We start from the raw sequence: 17,861 nt of genomic DNA on the forward strand, positions 1-17,861 counted from the left end.
TATCTACCTATTCATCCATCCACCCATTCCTTCTGTCCCATCATCTACCCATCATCTATCTACCTACCCATTATCCATCCATTCATTGTTCCATCCATCATCCGTCCATATACTCACCCATCCACCCATCAATCATCCATCTTTCCATTACCCATCTATCTAAACAATAGAGAACAACACCGTGAAATTTATCAAGAAGGAATTTGATGTACTGCAGCTCCCGAGTAGGTATTTAAAGTCTTTGAGAATAGCCATTTCTGAAAGCAAAAACAGTCCGAACCGGAAATACTTCTGTTGTGAGCTTGAGATTTTTCTTATTTTGAATTTCCACATGGACAAGGTTGCTAAGTGACAGATTTGGTTACAAAGGCGCACTCTTTAATGCATTCTTGAGTCTTCCGCCTGTGACGAGTGCACGGTGTAAAACTGTGTGGAATGTTCTTCCTGCACAGTTGAGCTATTAAGCAGAACTAATTCTTTATGGAATAACAACAAGGCCTAAGAAAGGCATCTCTGCGATCGGGCAATATAAGGCGGTCACTTGGCACACTGCTGAAGGGCAGTGGTCTGGGAAAGACAAAGCAAAGAGGCCTTTTTCTCGTCTCCTGGAATTCGCGGGAGCCACACAAGTCGAACGGCTTTGAAGCCTGTTACTGTGGCTCACTGTGCATGGTTTTTTTTTCCTCTACGGTTTCCTGCTTGTTTTTGCCAGCAGAGGGGCCAGGAATAATCACTTGATAAATGCGTTAGCATGTGCCCTACACTCTGTGACCACACACGGCTGCTGGGAGACAGATAATCTGAGAGGAGGAAGATCCCACTTGGGGATGCCTTTCAAAGAGAGATCAGATTTTACTGCAAACTAACAGGATTCTGTCTGGATTATGGGAGTGCCATATGGAGACTGATTATGTGGGGTGGGGTTTTTTTAGTGATTTTTTTTTAAAGCTCCGAATAAATAGTGGTTGGGAAAAATGGAAGGCAAAGTGAGCAGTTTACCAGCTCTAGGAAGCAAACTAGGAACACCAGTAATAATGTTATGACAGTTTCATCATTATAGAAGACTTATTTAATGGCTTACCTGTTGTTGTCATTGAAAATGCTTATGTGTGTGGTATGTGTGCAGGTGTGTATGTATGTTCACATGGTGCATGTGTGTGAGCACGTGTGTGTGAGCGTGTGTGAGCATGTGTGTGTGTGTGTGTGTGTGTGTGTGTGTGTGTGTGTGTGTGTGTGTGAGTCTAGAAGCCCAAGGCTGGTGTCAGGGGGTTTTCTTCTTCTGCTGGTCCACCTTATTCCTTGAGGCAGGCTCTCTGAATTGAACCGAGAACTCACTGACAAGGGCTGGTTATCTGGGGATTCCCTCCTGAGCGCTGGAGGTCTTTCCTCATGTGTACTTACAGGTGTGCCACCATGCCCACCCGGCATTGACGTGGATGCTAGTGATCTGAACTCTGCTCCTCAGGATTGATCAGCAAACTCTTTATCTACTGAATCATCACCACGCCTCATGCTTCCCTGTACGTTCCCTGCAAAAAATATTCTCTCTGTGTGTGTGTGTGCGTGTGTGTGTGTGTGTGCGTGCGCGCACACGCATGTGCTAGAGCATGTTCATAAAGGTCAGAGGACAACTTTGTGGAGTTGGTTTTTTTCCTTTCATCCTCATTCCAGGGATGGAACTGAGGCTGCCTGGTTTTTGAGGAAGTGACTTTTGTGCACTGAGCCGTCCCACCAGCCCCTCCCTATATTCTTCTGATGTATTCCTCGTTTTACTGAGTTGTGTGGTTTGTCTTGTCCTCAGATCGTTCCTCAAATTTTAATTAAGAGCAAAACTTCCTCATGGAGGGTCAGATTTCCGACTCTGTCTCTGGTGCCCCTCATGGTCTGAGAAGCTGCCTCATATCCAGATGTTCCCTGGTCTCTGGTGATCTCTTTAGGGTGAATGCACCATGTGCCAGCTCAGGAGACTGACTGTACGTCAGCTGAGGGGGGGGTGCCAGCCATGCTTGAATGCTCGACAGTCTTGGCCAAACATGAGTTCCAAAAGCCTGTCTCTGTGTTTTTAAGGTCCACGTCTTAGGCTGGGGGGATGGATCAGTCTGTAAAGGAGACTTGAGTTTGACCCCCAGAACCCACATAAAAATCTGGATGTGGTAGCATGCACTTGTAATCCCAGTGCTAAGGAGGAGAGAACGGTGGATCTCTGGGGCTTGGTGGTCAGTCAGCCTATGTGGCGAGCCCAGGCTAGCGAGAGAACCTGTCTCAAGAAAACAAAACAAGCAAACAAACAAACAAAACAAACAAAAGCAAAAACCTGAGGTAGGTGGCTCCCGAGGAAGGCTATTCAAGGTTGTCTCTGGCCTCCATAGCAAGTGCACACACACAACAATTTATTTCTTGCCTGAGAGTCCTTGTATTGTATCAGTTGGTTCTAGAACCAGATTTTCAACAGTGCTAAGTCTGGCCTGGTGGAACCTGACTGAGGTTGAGTGTAGGAGACTGGAGGTTGGTGTGGAATTCCAGCCACTGACTTCAGTGTGCAGGAAGCTCTGGGTTGGCAGCCTCTAAAAATGGCTTCACCAGAACTGCCGCCTGCAGTGTGTCTTTATGGAGGGCTGTGGAGGGTCGTGTCTTCAGGTGCATTGACAAACCGTATGTGACTAACTCCTGGCCTCTCAGCAGTGGTGGCTTGCCCTGTCACCATTTCCACAAGTAGGGATTGAAATTCCCACTCTGCCCTCAGGAACGTAAATGCATTCCTGGCAGGCAAGATAAATTTTGTTTAACGGATGCTATTTGTGTATGTTACTACAGAGACAATTTTCATTTTAGCCCCCGATATGCCTCCAGATAATTATTATGTGTACATTACACTACTTCTTGTATGTAATCTGTAGATAGAGCCCTACGTAGATTCTCTCTCTATCTACATAAAGATACAGGATAGATGGATAATAGGTAGAGTGACTGACTGGTCAGTAGATGAGTCTGTATAGGAGAATGCAGAACTGAAGCAACATATCCTAGGCTGTGTTGAGTGTGTTTGTCACGTATCTTTAGAGTGCTCTTCGTATCCATGTTGTAAGCTGAGAAAACAGAGAAGCAAAGAAGAGCGTCCATGATCTTGGGGATATGCGAAGTATCTCTAGTTCTACATCGGAAGTGAGGATAATTTCATAAAAGAGGGAGGGTGGTCTTCAGGACTGAGCTTTTATGTTTACCCATCCATCCATCCATCCATCCATCCATCCATCCATCCATCCATAATCCATCCATCCATCATTCATCTATCAATCCATCCATCCATCCATCCATTCATCCATCCACCCACCCACCCACCCACCCAGCCATCACTGTATTCACATGTATGTTGTGTGTGTACATCAGAGAACAACTTGAAGTCACTTTTCTTCTTCTACCATGTTAGTCCCAGAGATCAAACTCAGATCGTCAGCCTTGGACACAAACACCTTTACCCACTGAGTTTTCTTGCTGGCCCAGGATTCAGCTTTTAAAATCTGTATGTGCTGGGTGTGGTAGTACATACCTTTGATCCTAGAATTTAGGGGGAAGATGCAGGTGGATCTCTGAGTTCAAGACCATCCTGGTCTACAGAGCAAATTCCAGGCCAACCAGGGCTACACAGTGAGACCTTATCTCGAAACAAATAAAAACAATAAAAATCTGTGTGTTGTTATCCTGCTTACTATATGGCTTTTATCCTTAAAAACTACGTAGAGAGACTGGAGAGATGGCTCAGTGGTTAACAGCACTGGCTGCTCTTCCAGAGGACCTGGGTTCAGTTCTCAGCATGGCAGTTCACAACTGTCTATTAACTCCGCTCCCAGGGGATCCAGTGTCCTCTTCTGGCCTCGGCAGGTACTACACACACATGGTGCACAGACATACATTCAGGCAAACATTTGTACGCATAAAAATAAAACCTCAAAAAATTTTAAACGGTCTTAAAAAAATTAAACAAGTCTGTTTCATAGAAAGGACAAGGACCTTTTTGAGATTTACTTTCAATTACTATACAGTAAAACTTTTTGGGCTTCAGTTATATGTGAGTTTTTTGGCATATGTGGTATAAGTACATGTTCATGTGTGTGTGTGCGTGTGTGTGTGTGCGTGTGTGTGTGTGTGTGTGTGTGTGTGTGTGTGATGTCTGTGTGTGTGCATGTGTGTGGAGGCCAGAGGTCAATATTGAGTGTCTTCCTCTATTGCTCTCTACCCTTCATTTCTCTCTCTCTCTCTCTGTGTGTGTGTGTGTGTGTGCGCAGATGCCAATGCGTTTGGAGGCCAGAGATTGACTTCAGATATCTTCGTGACTCTCTACCTTATTTGTTGTGACAAGGTCTCACACTGAACTAGAACTGACTATTTTGTTTAGACTGGCTGGCCAGCAGGCCTCCAGAACCTCGTCTTCACCTCCCAGCATTAGGGTTACAGGTCTTTGCAGGTAGCCATGCCTAGCTTTGCATGCTGGGGATCCAAACACGGCTCTGAATACTTGAATAGCAAGTACTTTACCCACTGGATAGTTTTCCCAGCACCCCCCCCCCCCCCCCGCAAATTTTTTTTTACAGTCACCATATATTGTTTTATAACTTTCATTAAATTCATTCTTTTTTTGACAGTTTTGTGTGTATATACTACATGTGGTTACCCTCCCCTACCCCTCTCCCGTCAGCCCTCCCCCAGAAGTCTTCCCACATCCATGTCATTCTGTTTTGTTCTGTGACCCACTGAGTTTAATGGGTTTGGAGCTGTCCTTGGAGCCTACAGGGCTCACAGCTGAAGACAATGACCGCCCCTCCCCCAGAATCCATCGGCCCAGCAGGAGGGCTGGGGCCTGGTGAGTCCTCTCCATAAATCGTGTACTTTGTTCATCCTGGTCCCCAGAGGAAGAGTCCTCTGCTCTGTGCTGGTCCAGAGTCCTTCAGACTGTATCACAGTCTGCATCTTTTCTCTCAGGTGTCCCGCCCGGTGTCCTGGTACGTTCTGTTGTCCGTGAGTTTATGTACATACAGGTCCTAACATTTCTCTGCCTCTGCCGGGGCTAGAACTTACGAAGTAATGGTGCCGAAAGTATTCGGTGTGAAAAAATTCCCACCAACTGTACGTCGTCTGTTCTCGCGCCCCCTAAGCACCCTCCCCGGCTGTCATCCTGAGCTGTGAGCTGGCTCCTTCAAGCGGACTTTGGACGGCGGACGGTTGTCGTATTTAAAGCACTCTGACTTTAGGCCCATGGAAGTCACTGCCTGTGCCTTGTTCTTAGGCTCTTTGCAATTTTAGGGGACAGATGTTGGAACAATGACGCTTGTTCTTTTGTGGAGTGTGCATTGGAAGGGTGCCAGGAGGTGGGAAGGCAAGGGACGTGCCAGCAGACGCCCCAGAGAGCCTACCCACATCCCTTCCTTATGCATCCTTACGTGTTTAGAGTACATTGAGGATTAAGAGTCCTTTTACATTTTTTTGTGACATTTATTTTGTGTGTTGGGGAAACACGTGTGTGACCTGGTATATGTGTGGAGATTAGAGCATAGCTTGAGGGAATAGGGTCTGTCCTACTGGGTGCGTTCCAGAGACCCAGTGCAGGTCCTCGGGCTTGGTACCAAGCACCTTTATCCAGTGAGCCATTCTCCAGCTTGGGTTTTTGTTTTTGTTCTTTTTTTTTTTTAATGGCTACAGTAGCCGTATCTAGAACAGTCATCTCTATGAAGTATTCTATGATACCCTGTTATAATCCCTTTAAGAACCTGACTTTTTGGGACACAGTGATTTGCCCAGTGTTGTGTGGTGGGATGTGTACAAGCTGTATTGTTCTCAGGGAGAAGAGGGGAGAACTCCCTGAGTTCGAGAGTGGTGGTGATGCTGTGTGGCGAGTTAATTCAGGACGCCTTTGTTGGGTGCACTGCTTATTCCTGACAACAGACAGACGGGGAAGATACATTATCTGGACTAGAAAAATTTATAATCTTGATGAAAGAGACCAGGACTTGAGTTAAATTACGAAGTTATAAAATTTTTTTTATTATTTTAATTACATTGTGTGTGTGTGTGTGTGTGTGTACATGTGTGCGCGCACTTGAGGGCTGATTTCTACGGAGGCCATAAGGCCATTCCTGTTGGAACCCCCAGAGCTGGAGTTGCATGCAGATGGTTGTGAGCTGTCCGTCCTGTGTGCTGGAAATCAAAGTCAGGTCCTCTGCAAGAGCCATGTGTGTTCTTAACCGCCGCAGCCGAGCCATCTCTCCTTCCCTGTCTTGCCCAGTCTTAAAGCTATAGTAAGTTTGAAGCTTATTCCTTGGTTGGTTTATACCTTCTGATACCTTCAGACTGTGATTAAGTGATGCCCAGATCTCTCTCTGTGCCTGACAGGCGGTCTCCGAGTACAAGGAAGTGAGATCTGATGAGGCAGTTATTACTGTGTTTTGGTTAGTAAAGCCTGCATTGTTGACCTGAAACACCAGTGACGTAGAAATAAACTTTAAGTTAATAGGTATAAAACTCAGTGACAAATCTCTGAAGCTGTGGATGTTGGAGAGTCAGAGTTAGAAGTCCCCCAGTGTTCTCCGGAGGGGTGGGGGGTGGGGGGGGGGGTGGCGGCGGTGGCACACGCCTTTAATCCCAGCACTCGGGAGGCAGAGCCAGGCGGATCTCTGTGAGTTCGAGGCCAGCCTGGGCTACCAAGTGAGTTCCAGGAAAGGCGCAAAGCTACACAGAGAAACTCTGTCTCGAAAAACAAAACAAAACAAAACAAAAAGGAGGAGGAGGAGGAGGAGGAGGAGGAGGAGGAGGAGGAGGAGGAGGAGGAGGAGGAGAAGGAGAAGAAGTCGTCACCCTGTGTTCTTGAGGAGCTGCTGGCAGATTTCCTCCAAAGCTGCTGATGGGTGGCTTAAAGACGGTGGAAGCTGGAAGCTCTGGAAAGTGACTGTTGACTGTTGTCTGTGTTCCCCTGCCCTATGGTATCCCCCTGGGAAGAGTGGGGGAGTGGCACTTGGTGCTGTCGACCTGGAGCTCAGTGCCGACCTGCGGTGCTGGGACTGGCTGTTTAAACTGCACATCAACATTTTGACTTATGTTAGTGTAAGAACCCTTTATGTGCACATTTTTATTGGTAGCTTTTAAAAGTAAGTAACGTTTTCTTACACTGAGAAGAGCCTATAAAGTTATCAAATGAGCTATTATTACAAATAATGTGTCTATACTTTTCTATTTTTCTAAAAAGGCAATGTATATTAAGTATTTTATTTATTCTGACTTTTTTATTTGTTTGCTTGGTTTTTGTTTGTTTGTTTGTTTGTTTTGCTTGTGTTTTGAGACAGTCTCCTTCTGTATCCTTGACTGGCCTGGAATTCACAGAGAATCCACCTGTCTCTGCCTCCCGAGTGCTGGGATTAAAGCACTCTGCCACCGTGCCTGGCTTTTAAGAATGTCCTGCTGACTTAACGTGCAAGCTAATGTTGGTGTGTCCACTTAACTAGTGGAACGTCATTTCTGGTGTAGAATCAATTATAAGTTGCTTTCCGATCCCAGTACAAGTTTAGAGACCATTTTTGTCTGAGCATCGTTAACAGCCCTGGCTATAAATCACGGAAAATGATTAAGTGGGCAGAGGAAGAAGAGGAAATCACAAATCAAATAGGCACTTACAGTTATTGTGTTTGCAAGGTTGTTTTTGAGGACAGCGCGTGTTTTGGGGGGACCTTGTGTCCGGGCTGTTTTATAGAGCTCTGGTCTCTAACAGCACTACTTGAAGGGCTCCTTGTGAAGCTCTTGGCTTGTTTAGCTCTGACTGTGGAGGGAGGTCAGGTTTCACGGGGAGGCTGTAGGCTTGTAAAGGCGTACCTTTCTTGAAGAAACAAAGTCCACATCAGGAAGGAAGCTGAGATTTTCGAGAGGATACTTAAATTTGTCACTTAAATAAAGAGCAAAAAAATGTGGACAACGAAAAGGTCCCACAATGAAGTCTTAGAAGGCCCCAGCACTCACTGCAGCATTCACTTATTCAGCTCAATGCCCTATTACAAAAATAATAACCAGGGCTTGGGAGATGGCTCCCTGAGCCATCCCCGTGGCCGAAGTGTTTACCATGCAGACATGAGACCAGAGTTCAGATTCTCAGAAGCCCAAGTCATTGCCGGGTTGGGGCAGCAACCTTCCTGGAATTCCAGCCCTCAGAGGAGGAAGTGGGATTCCCTGAAGTGCCTAGGGAGACTAGCCACAGCTTCAAGCTCTGATTTTGTTTGAGAGACCCTGCCTCAGGGACTAAGGTGGGAGAGTGAGAATGATTCCAGACATCCGCCTCCGGCCTGCATGTGCATACATATGTGTCCATGTACATGAAAAAAAAAATGTGCACATACACATGTACACACCATACACACGAGAAAAATGGAAAAAGAATAATCAAAATAGAAGCCATGCCTGGAGCCAGACTGCCTTCAAGCTTGTAACCCTCCATCTGCAGTCTGGAGTGGGTGCCGCCATACCTGACTCGATATTTTTTTTTTAAGATATATGGCTCCTTAAATAAACTTTATAACTTAGTTTACGTACTCTCCTATGCAAAGATGAAATGATAGCCTTAGTAAATGTCAGTGCGCACAAGGTTTTATTTGTTCAGTGTTCTCCACGGGGCTGGGGACTGCAGGCTTTGTCCACGCTGGGTGAGCGCTCTGCCACTGGGCTTCATCATCAGCTCTACGCAGAAGTTCTAAAGGTATCTCTCTGGTCAGAAATTCAGGGATTTGACACACGCTCTCAGCCAGCTAGACAGCCAGTCTGAGGTAGAGAGTCTCCGGTTCTCATCTTGCCTAAAAACTAAGTGTCTCAGGCTTACAAGAGAAGTCAGAGTCTTGGTAACTGCCAGGCTTCGGATCTCAGTGCCGACCGCTTAACTGGCTGGAAGCCCTTGAGTGAGACGCTTCCTTTCCCCGTACCTCAGTTTTTTTCAGCTGAATATTTTGATGACACAGCTTGGGGAATTAAATAAACTGTAATATATACCACTCACAGAACAGGACCGAGCAACAAGACGTGTTAAACTATTATGTCAGAAAAGGCTGGAAACCTGTGTTGTCCCATTCTATACTAATTTACCTTCCCAGCGTTTTTTGAAGTTTGAGCTACCAACTTACACAGCAGTTTGGTTAAATACCTCTCTCTCCTCTTAGATTCCTGAATGTAACCCTCCTGGCTTTTGTCCTTCACTGGATTATGGCCACCTAGGGTGCACCAGACACCAGACAAATATTTGTTGAATGGTAAACTTAGGAGGGATCACTTTTGTCTAAAAGTTTTCTGAAATGAATAGGATTAAAATATTTTTCCAGTTAGGAGTCAGTTAATGTGGCCTGTTACTGTATAATTCAGAGCCAATCCACATGGCTTGGCACTGGATAGATGAGTCACGTAATCATGTGAACAGTAGGGTTGATGTTAGTGTGTGATTCATGGAAATTGGCTCCTTTGTACCCTAATTTTATAGAATATCTTTAAGAACAGAGATACATTTTTTTTCTGGTTGGAGGGGACATTTTACAGCCAAACCATAGCGATTTATGGGAAGCTTTAGAGGCTGAGTCATGTCTCAGTGGTGACATTTTTTCTTAGTGTGTGAGACCCCTGGCTTCAGTGTCCAGATCTGCTAAATGTGCCTTTGTATAATTTAAAAGTGACTGCTTAAATAGAGTTTGGTTTTGAAGTAATTGATGCCAAACTGCTTTTCCCACCTCCCCAGAGCTAGCCTGTTGACGGTACCCAGTCAAGAAGAAGATACACACATTTGGCATTAACCATTACATCCTTTTCTTTGCTTTACCAAGGATACATGCATTCCATCTGTCTGGCAATTAAGCTTACCATTTTAAAGATTTAACTTATATATTTATCTTTAATTTTTTATTTTTAAAATAACTATTTTTATTTTATGTACATTGGTATTTTGCCTGCCTATATGTGTGAGGGTGTTGAATCCCCTGAAACAGGAGTTACCATACAGCAATGAGCTGTCATGTGAGTGCTAGGAATTGAATCCAGGTCCTCTGGAAAAGCAGCCAGCACTTTTAACAGCTGAGCTATCTCCCCAGGCCCATACTTACATTTTGCTTTGAGACAGAGTCTTACTGTGTAGCCCTGGCTGGCCTGGAACTCACTATGTAGACCAGGGTAACCTTGAACTCAGAGAGAACTGCCTGCCTGCCTCTCCAGTACTGGCATTAAAGGCAGAATTTGTGTGTGTGTGTGTGTGTGTGTGTGTGTGTGTGTGTGTGTGTGTGTGTGTGTGTGTGTGTGGTGTCTCAGAGGTCAGAGATGCTGGCGGTTGTGAGCCACCTGACATGGATGCTGGGAAATGAGCTAAGATCCTCCGGGAGAGCAGTGCATTGTGCTTTAAACCACTGAGCCATCTTTCCAGCCCCTAACTGAAAAAATTAAAAGGAGGAATTCTGTGATGACACATTAAAAAAAATTATTTATTATGTATACAGTGTTCTGCCTGCAGGTCAGAAGAGGGCACTAAATCTCATAGATGGTTGTGAGCCACCATGTGGGTGCTGGGGATTGAACTCAGGACCTCTGGAAGAGCAGTTAGTACTCTTAACCTCTGAGCCATCTCTCCAGCCCCCTGTGATGATACTTTTTTTATAGCATTTGAATTGGAATCAATTTTTCTGTGTGTGTGAGACTATGGCTTTAGCATTAGCAGGCTAACCTACGGAGGCCCAGAAGTTAACAAATGAAGCCACCGCGAGTGAGGTGCTGCTGTGTCCGTCAAACGCTGGTAGAAGTGTAGAACATTTTTTTTTTTAAAGGGAATGATTAGTTACTTTTCTTGCTGTCGTGATGAAATACCTGAGAAAGGCAACTGAAGGAAGAAAGGGTTATTTTGACTCAGGGTTGTGGGTACAGTCCCTGCTGCCGGGAGTCGGGAGCAGGAGCGTAGGCAGCTGGTCACGTTGCATCTGTCGTCGAGAAATAGGGAGAGGTGAGTGCGGGTGCTCGCCTCACCTGCTGCTTTTTATTTAGGCCGGGACCCCAGTTCCAGGGATCATCCCATTTCCCCCTGCCCAGGTTGGGAATGTAGGCACAAACCTGGCTCTGAATGTGCTTTCTAGGGGTCGGCTCCTCAAGCTTGCGCAGCGGACACTTCTCCAGCCATCTCCCAGCCTTCTTTCCCAGGAAGACCTAGCCATCGAGGTCTTTAGTAGATGAATAGCAGTGGTGGTCTGAGGTCAGTCTAGAATTAATGTGTTTGTAGCTAAGTGTCCTAGAAAGTAACTACAGAAACCATCAAAATGAAAAGTTGGGGCCAGTGAGATGGTTTAGTTGGTAAAGGTGCTTGCTGCCAACAAGCCTAGGACCTGCGTTTGATCCCTGGCACCCACACAGTGGAAGGAGAAAACCAACTCCTGCTAGTTTCCCTGTGATCATCATATTCGTGGTGTGGCGGATGTGTGTGCCCCCTCCCCCAGGACACACAAAAGAAATGAGTTGTTTTTTTTTTTTTTTTTTGGTTTTTCGAGACAGGGTTTCTCTGTGTAGCTTTGCGCCTTTCCTGGAACTCACTTGGTAGCCCAGGCTGGCCTCGAACTCACAGAGATCTGCCTGGCTCTGCCTCCCGAGTGCTGGGATTAAAGGCGTGCGCCACCACCGCCCGGCCTAGAAATGAGTTGTTTTTTGTTTTCTGGTTTTTTTTTTTTTTCATTAAAGGAAAATTTGTTTTTTGTTTTGTTTTTATTTTTTGTTTTTCAGGACAAGGTTTCTCTGTGAAATAGTCCTGGCTGTCCTGGAACTCAGTCTGTAGAGCAGGCTGGCCTCACAGAAATCCACCTGCCTCTGCTTCCCGAGTGCTGGGATTAAAAGGCATGTGCCACCACTGCCGAGCATGTTTTTTTTTTTTTTTTAATATTTATTTATTAATTATGTGCAGTGTTCTGCCTGCATGTCTGCCTGCATGCCAGAAGAGGGTACCAGATCTCATTATAGATGGTTGTGAGCCACCACGTGGTTGCTGGGAATTGAACTCAGGACCTCTGGAAGAGCTGCCTGCTGGTGCTCTTAAGCTCTGAGCCATCTCTCCAGCCCCCATGATTTTTTTTTTTTTTAAGGAAAATTTTTATTGATATTTAGAGTTTGATGTTCTTGGATAGTGGTTCTATAACTTTAAAAAAATATATTTATGTATACAGTGTTCTGCCTATATATCAGAAGAAGGCACCAGATCTCATTACAGATGGTCGTGAGCCACCATGTGGTTGATGGGGATTGAAATCAGGACCTCTGGAAAGGCAGCCAGTGCTCTTAACCCCTGAACCATCTCTCCAGCACTGGTTCTAGAACTTTTAATGTTACTCCTTATACTCTTTTAAAAACTTTTTGAGGACCCCAAAATCTTTTATGTCACATAACTTCTGTCTTAGTTAGGGTTTCTATTGTTCTCATGAGACATGACCACAGCAACTCTTATAAAGGAAAACATTTAATTGGGGTGGCTCACATTTTCAGGGGTTCAGTCCATTATCGTGATGGTACGACATGGTGATGAGCAGGCAGACATGGTGCTGGAGAAGTAGTCGAGTGTCTTACATATTGACTTGCAGACAACAGGAAGTGGTCAGAGACCCTGGGTTGAGCCTATATGAGACCCCAGTGCCCGCCTCCACAGTGACACACTTCCTCCATCAAGACCACACCCACTCCAACAAGACCACACCTCCTAATAGGGCCACTTCCTTTGGGGGCCTTTTTTTTTTTTTTCTCAAACCACCACATTCCATTTCCTGGCCCCCAAATGCTTGTAGTCATATCATAATGCAAAAATGCATTCAGTTCAACTTCAAAAGTCCCCATAGTCTTTAACAGTCTCAAACTTATTTAAAGTCCAAAGTTCAAAGTCTCTTTTGAGATTCATGCAATCTCTTAACTGTAATCCCCTGTAAAATCAAAATAAAAAAACAGATCACACAGTTCCAACATATCGTGGCACAGGATATACATTATTATTTCAAAACGTAGGGAAGGGAGAGTAGTGAGGAAATCCTGGACCAAAGCAAGACCAAAAACCAGCCAGGCAAACTCCAAACTCTGCATGTCCATGTCTGATGTCAGAGAACTTTTCAGATCTCCAACTCCGTTCAGCTTTGTTGACGGCAACACAATTCTTTTTCTTTGGCTGGTTCCACTCCATTAGCAGCTTTCCTCAGCAGGTATCCTACAGCTCTGGCATCTCTAACATCTTGAGGTCTCCATGGCAATCCAGACTTCAACTTTACAGCTTCATGAAATGGCCTCTCTAGTCCTCTCTTCAGGGAAACCCCTGACACATGCCTGATCTCAGCAGGTTTCCTTAGTTGTGGAGGCAAATTCCAAATCACCACATCTTCTTTTGTTTGTTTTGTTTTTGGTTTTGTTGTTTTGTCTGTCTTGCACTTACAGCCTTGGTGGGCCTAGAACTGACTGTGTAGACCAGGCTGGGCTTGAACTCACAAAGATCCGCCTGCCTCTGCCTCCTGAGTGCTGGGATTAAAGGCGTGTGGAACCATGCCCAGCACTTAAATCTATTGCTAATTGCTATTAATAATGAAACTGGCTGGTTTAATTATTAGGCCTTCATTACTTGGAAATGAGAACACTGGGGGCTGGAGAGATGGCTTAGCCCTTAAGAGTGCTGGCTGCTCTTCCAGAGGACCCGGGCTCAGTTCCCAGCACCCACAGGGCAGCTCACACTTGTCTGTACTCTAGTTCCAAGGATCTGACACCCTCACACAGACATATATACAGACAAAACACCATTGTACATAAAATAAAAATAAATTTAAAAAAATGAAAACATTGGTCCATTACTTAGTAATATAAATAACACATTAATATAATTGTTTTTTAAAGTAGGAGTTAATGAAATGTGTATTATTATTAGTTTTATTTTTACAAAACTTTTATTTCTGTGTATGTGTGTATTTGCCCACCTGTATGTCTGTGTTCCATATGCGTGCATATACTCTTGGAGGCCTGAAGAGGGCGTCAGGTCTCCTCAAACTGGAGTTACAGACAGTTGTGACCTGCTTGATGTAGGTAGTGGAGCTCAGCGCAGGTCCTCTGCAAGAGCAGCCAGTGCCCTTAACCACTGAGCCATCTCTCTAGCCCTGGTATTGTTTTGTAGTTATATAAATCCCTTTACTTTGATTAACAGGAGTGTGTACAGTGGTCCTTTGCTTCTGTATTGATTGGGTCTGTTGGCAATACTTCCCAGCTTATAGCTTTCAGAAAACTCTGTACACTCAAGAGAAATGAAAACTAAAACAGCAAATGATGATTATTTTGAAAACAGTTTCTACTCTGAGAATCTACTGGTATCTGTAGACTGATGACTGCTGTTCCGCAGGAATGGAAATATTCGTTACTGACACAAATGAAGTATGACTTTACCTCTGTCCAGTGTTTTGAAAGTAAATCCTTCTGAGAATATTTTGACTTCTATAGCCCGGTACCTCTAAAGGCCAATAAACTATCTACAGAAAACTGAAGCCAAGCCCAAGGTGGAATTTGGCAGCCTTCTGTGACTTTTGCCCTTCCCAGTGTAATGGAGAATCAGGCTAGGCCCTACTTTTTCATACTTTTCCTTCTGCTTTCTGTCTCTATCGATACCCTGAAGGCATTTTTACTGGAGTCTCAGGAAGGGAGTTCGCCCATGCTCGGGTCCCTGTCTTTATGTCTTGGAAGGTTAGCTGAGGGAAGAGACACTTGGCTCTGCCTGATGTCTGCGCTCCTTCAACATGCAGGACTGTAGACCCTGGCATGGCTCCCTGGAGACCCCTTAGGATAGGGACGAAGAATCGACTCCAGAAACATCAGCACTTCAGGATTTAGCTCCACTTTGGAAATGCATGAGCCTGAAGACAGCCTTTGTGCTTCTCTGAGGCCCTGTGTTCCCGCACAAACAGTTATCTGTCCTGCCTTCACCTGAGCAACCCCAGAGAAGCGGCGCTGGTGTGTGGTACCCCAGAGTCTTTTGGTTCACCGTTCCTCTTTAAAGCCAGCTGGACTCTTAAGACTCCTCAGTTCATCCTGAGGTATTGCGGGTTCATCTGAAATGTCCTACCATAGTCTTCTGGTTTCCTCACATCCTGCATACGCAGGCTACCATTCTTTCCCTCTGCGCTCCTGTTAGGCTGCCTCTCTTGCCTCAATTTATATATTCTCCACTTTCTTCAGAATTCACTGGATTCTTTAAAAGCCAGTTCACAGAAATAGTTTTGACCTGGATAGTTTGTCTTTATTACAGTTGAAGAAAAACTTATTTTTAATTGTGTGTGTGTATGTGTGCATGCGTGCGTGTACACACTCATGCCAGAGCCAGAGTTACAAGCAGTTGTAAGCTACCTAGTGTGGGTTCTGGGAATCGAACTCAGCTCCTCCGCAAGAGCAATGCTTGCTCTTCGGAGCCATCTCTCCAGCCCTAGTTCGTCTTTTTTTCCCCTCCCCTCCGATAACCAGTAGAATTTGGCTTGTACTGTATTTGGGTGTATAACTACATAACCATTTTGAATCATTATTTTTCCTTCAGTTATGTCTATGTTTTCTCTCTAATAGATGGTTTCCTAAGACTATGTTTAGAATTTTAAAGACTAGGAAAGACAGACTCCCCAAGTTGCCCCCCCCCCCCCCCGGCTTTTTCTCAAAGTATTCATGAAATCATCTTTGTACTACTTCAATTACGGTGACCTGAGCAGGAGTTCAGATCTGGTAAACTGTGCTGTGTAATGAATGCTATTGCCGAATGCGCTGCTATGTGCTGATTCTAAACTTGTCCAATCTTGTCACAGCTATTTCTGCGTTCGAAGTCCATCCAGTTTCTACTGAAGTCCAGGAAGGGGGAGTTGCTAGATTTTCTTGCAAGATTTCATCAAACCCCCCTGCCGTCATAACATGGGAGTTCAATAGGACAGCCCTGCCTATAACCATGGACAGGTAAATGTAGCAATGCTTATTTGGATATGGGACATAAGGCTTCACACAAAGCTTCTGAGGGGGGAAAATATCATGGAGTTCATTTTCATTTGGGGTGGCAATAATTGATTTCCTAAGACATTTCAAACTCAGATTAAGAATTCCATCAACGCTGGGTGGTGGTGGCACACGCCTTTAATCTCAGCACTCATGAGGCAGAGCCAGGGGATCTCTGTGAGTTCGAGGCCAGCCTGGGCTACAGAGCAAGATCCAGGACAGGCACCAAAATTGCACAGAGAAACCCTGTCTTGGAAAAAAAAAACAAAAAAAGAAAGAAAGAAAAAAAAAAAAAAAAGAATTTCATCTCGGACCTTGAGAGATGGCTCATTGGTTAAGAACACTGGCTGTTCTTCCAGAGGACCAGGGTTCAGTTCCCAGCACCTACATGGCAGCTCACAACTGTCTGTAACTCCAGTTCCAGGGGATCTGACACCTTCATACCAATGCACATAAAATAAAATTAAATAAATTAAAAACAAAAAGGAATCCCATCATCAGGACTGGAGAGATGGGTCAGTGGATAAACGCACTCACTCTTTCGGAGATTTGGTCCCAGCACCCGCACTGAAGCTCACAGCCACCTGTAACTAGTTTCAAGGGATTCTGTGCTTCTGATCTCCTCCCAGCAGCGCAGGCATGTGGTACATGAACAGATGCTCAGACACATGCACACATACACACATGTAACATAAATAAATATTTAAAAAAAAAAGTTTTATTCTTGCTCTGCGCTGAAGTATACAAAAATCATTTGCTAAAATGTTAGAACACTAAGATGGGGGAAAATTGTGAAGTGTTTCATTGAAGAAAAAGAAAAAATCTAATTCAAGAATATCTTAGGCCAGGTGGTGGCGGCACAGGCCTTTAATCCCAGCTCTCGGGAGGCAGAGACAGGCGGATCTCTTGAGTTCAAGGCCAGCCTGGTCTACAGAGTGAGTTCCAAGACAGCCAAGGATACACAGAGAATCCTTGTCTCAAAAAACAAACAAAAAACCAACCAAACAAAAAAGAATTATCTTAAACCTTTTTTTTTTGTTGTTGTTTGTTTGTTTTTGTTTTTTTGAGACAGGGTTTCTCTGTGTAGCCCTGCCTGTCCTGGAACTTACTCTGTAGACCTGGCTGGCCTTGAACTCAGAGATCCGCCTGCCTCTGTCTCCTGTGTGCTGGGATTAAAGGCGTGGGCCACCGCTGCCTGTATCTTAAACCTTTTCTACTCCCAGCTGCTCCTGAGAAATTTTTTTTACATGATCCTAGGTATATAAAATAGGTATAAAAATCAAACATGAAATGATATTTATTTTAAAACAATTTTTGGTAGACATATAATTTTGCTATTAAAGATGAAAGCAAATTTGTTCCCAGAAATGAGGTGGATATACTTGTCTATTTTTACATAAAGAACTAAGTCTCAGTGGAGTATTTGATGCTACAGGAAAAGTAACACATTCACGAAGTTTTTCAGCTCAGCGTTTTTTTTATACTTTATGTGTATGAGTGTTTTACCTGCACGTGTGTCTGTGCGTCACTTGTATGCGGTGCCTGCAGAAGCCAGAGGGGTGTCGGATCCCCGGGAACTAGAGCTATGGACAGTTGTGGGCAATCATGTGGGTGCTGGAAGTTGAATCCTGGTACTCTGGAAGAGCAGCCAGTGCTCTTAACCACTGACCCATCTCTCCAGCTCCATTATATTTCTCAATACTAAGAGCACTGCTTCAAATAAATACACCGTAAGAAATAGCAGAAGTATGTTCAGGGACACTTTAAAGATTGTTAGAATTCTATCTTAATTTAGAGCCAAAATTTATTTATCATCTTTTTGTTTGTTTGTTTTGAGACAAGGTTTTGCT

General features: G+C 44.6%; 1 protein-coding gene across 1 annotated transcript in view; it reads left to right on the top strand.

Annotated features, from left to right (window-relative positions):
- Positions 1-17,861, top strand: part of Prtg (protogenin) — a 108,362-nt gene that overhangs the window by 25,930 nt on the left and 64,571 nt on the right. The window contains exon 3 of the mRNA XM_052714155.1: positions 15,831-15,975. Within this exon, the coding sequence (XP_052570115.1) occupies positions 15,831-15,975 (145 nt within the window). The remainder of the gene's footprint in view (positions 1-15,830; positions 15,976-17,861) is intronic.

This window comes from Peromyscus californicus, unplaced genomic scaffold (genome assembly GCF_007827085.1).
Source record: "Peromyscus californicus insignis strain IS unplaced genomic scaffold, ASM782708v3 Scaffold_11__1_contigs__length_118956290, whole genome shotgun sequence".
Lineage (NCBI taxonomy): Eukaryota > Metazoa > Chordata > Mammalia > Rodentia > Cricetidae > Peromyscus > Peromyscus californicus.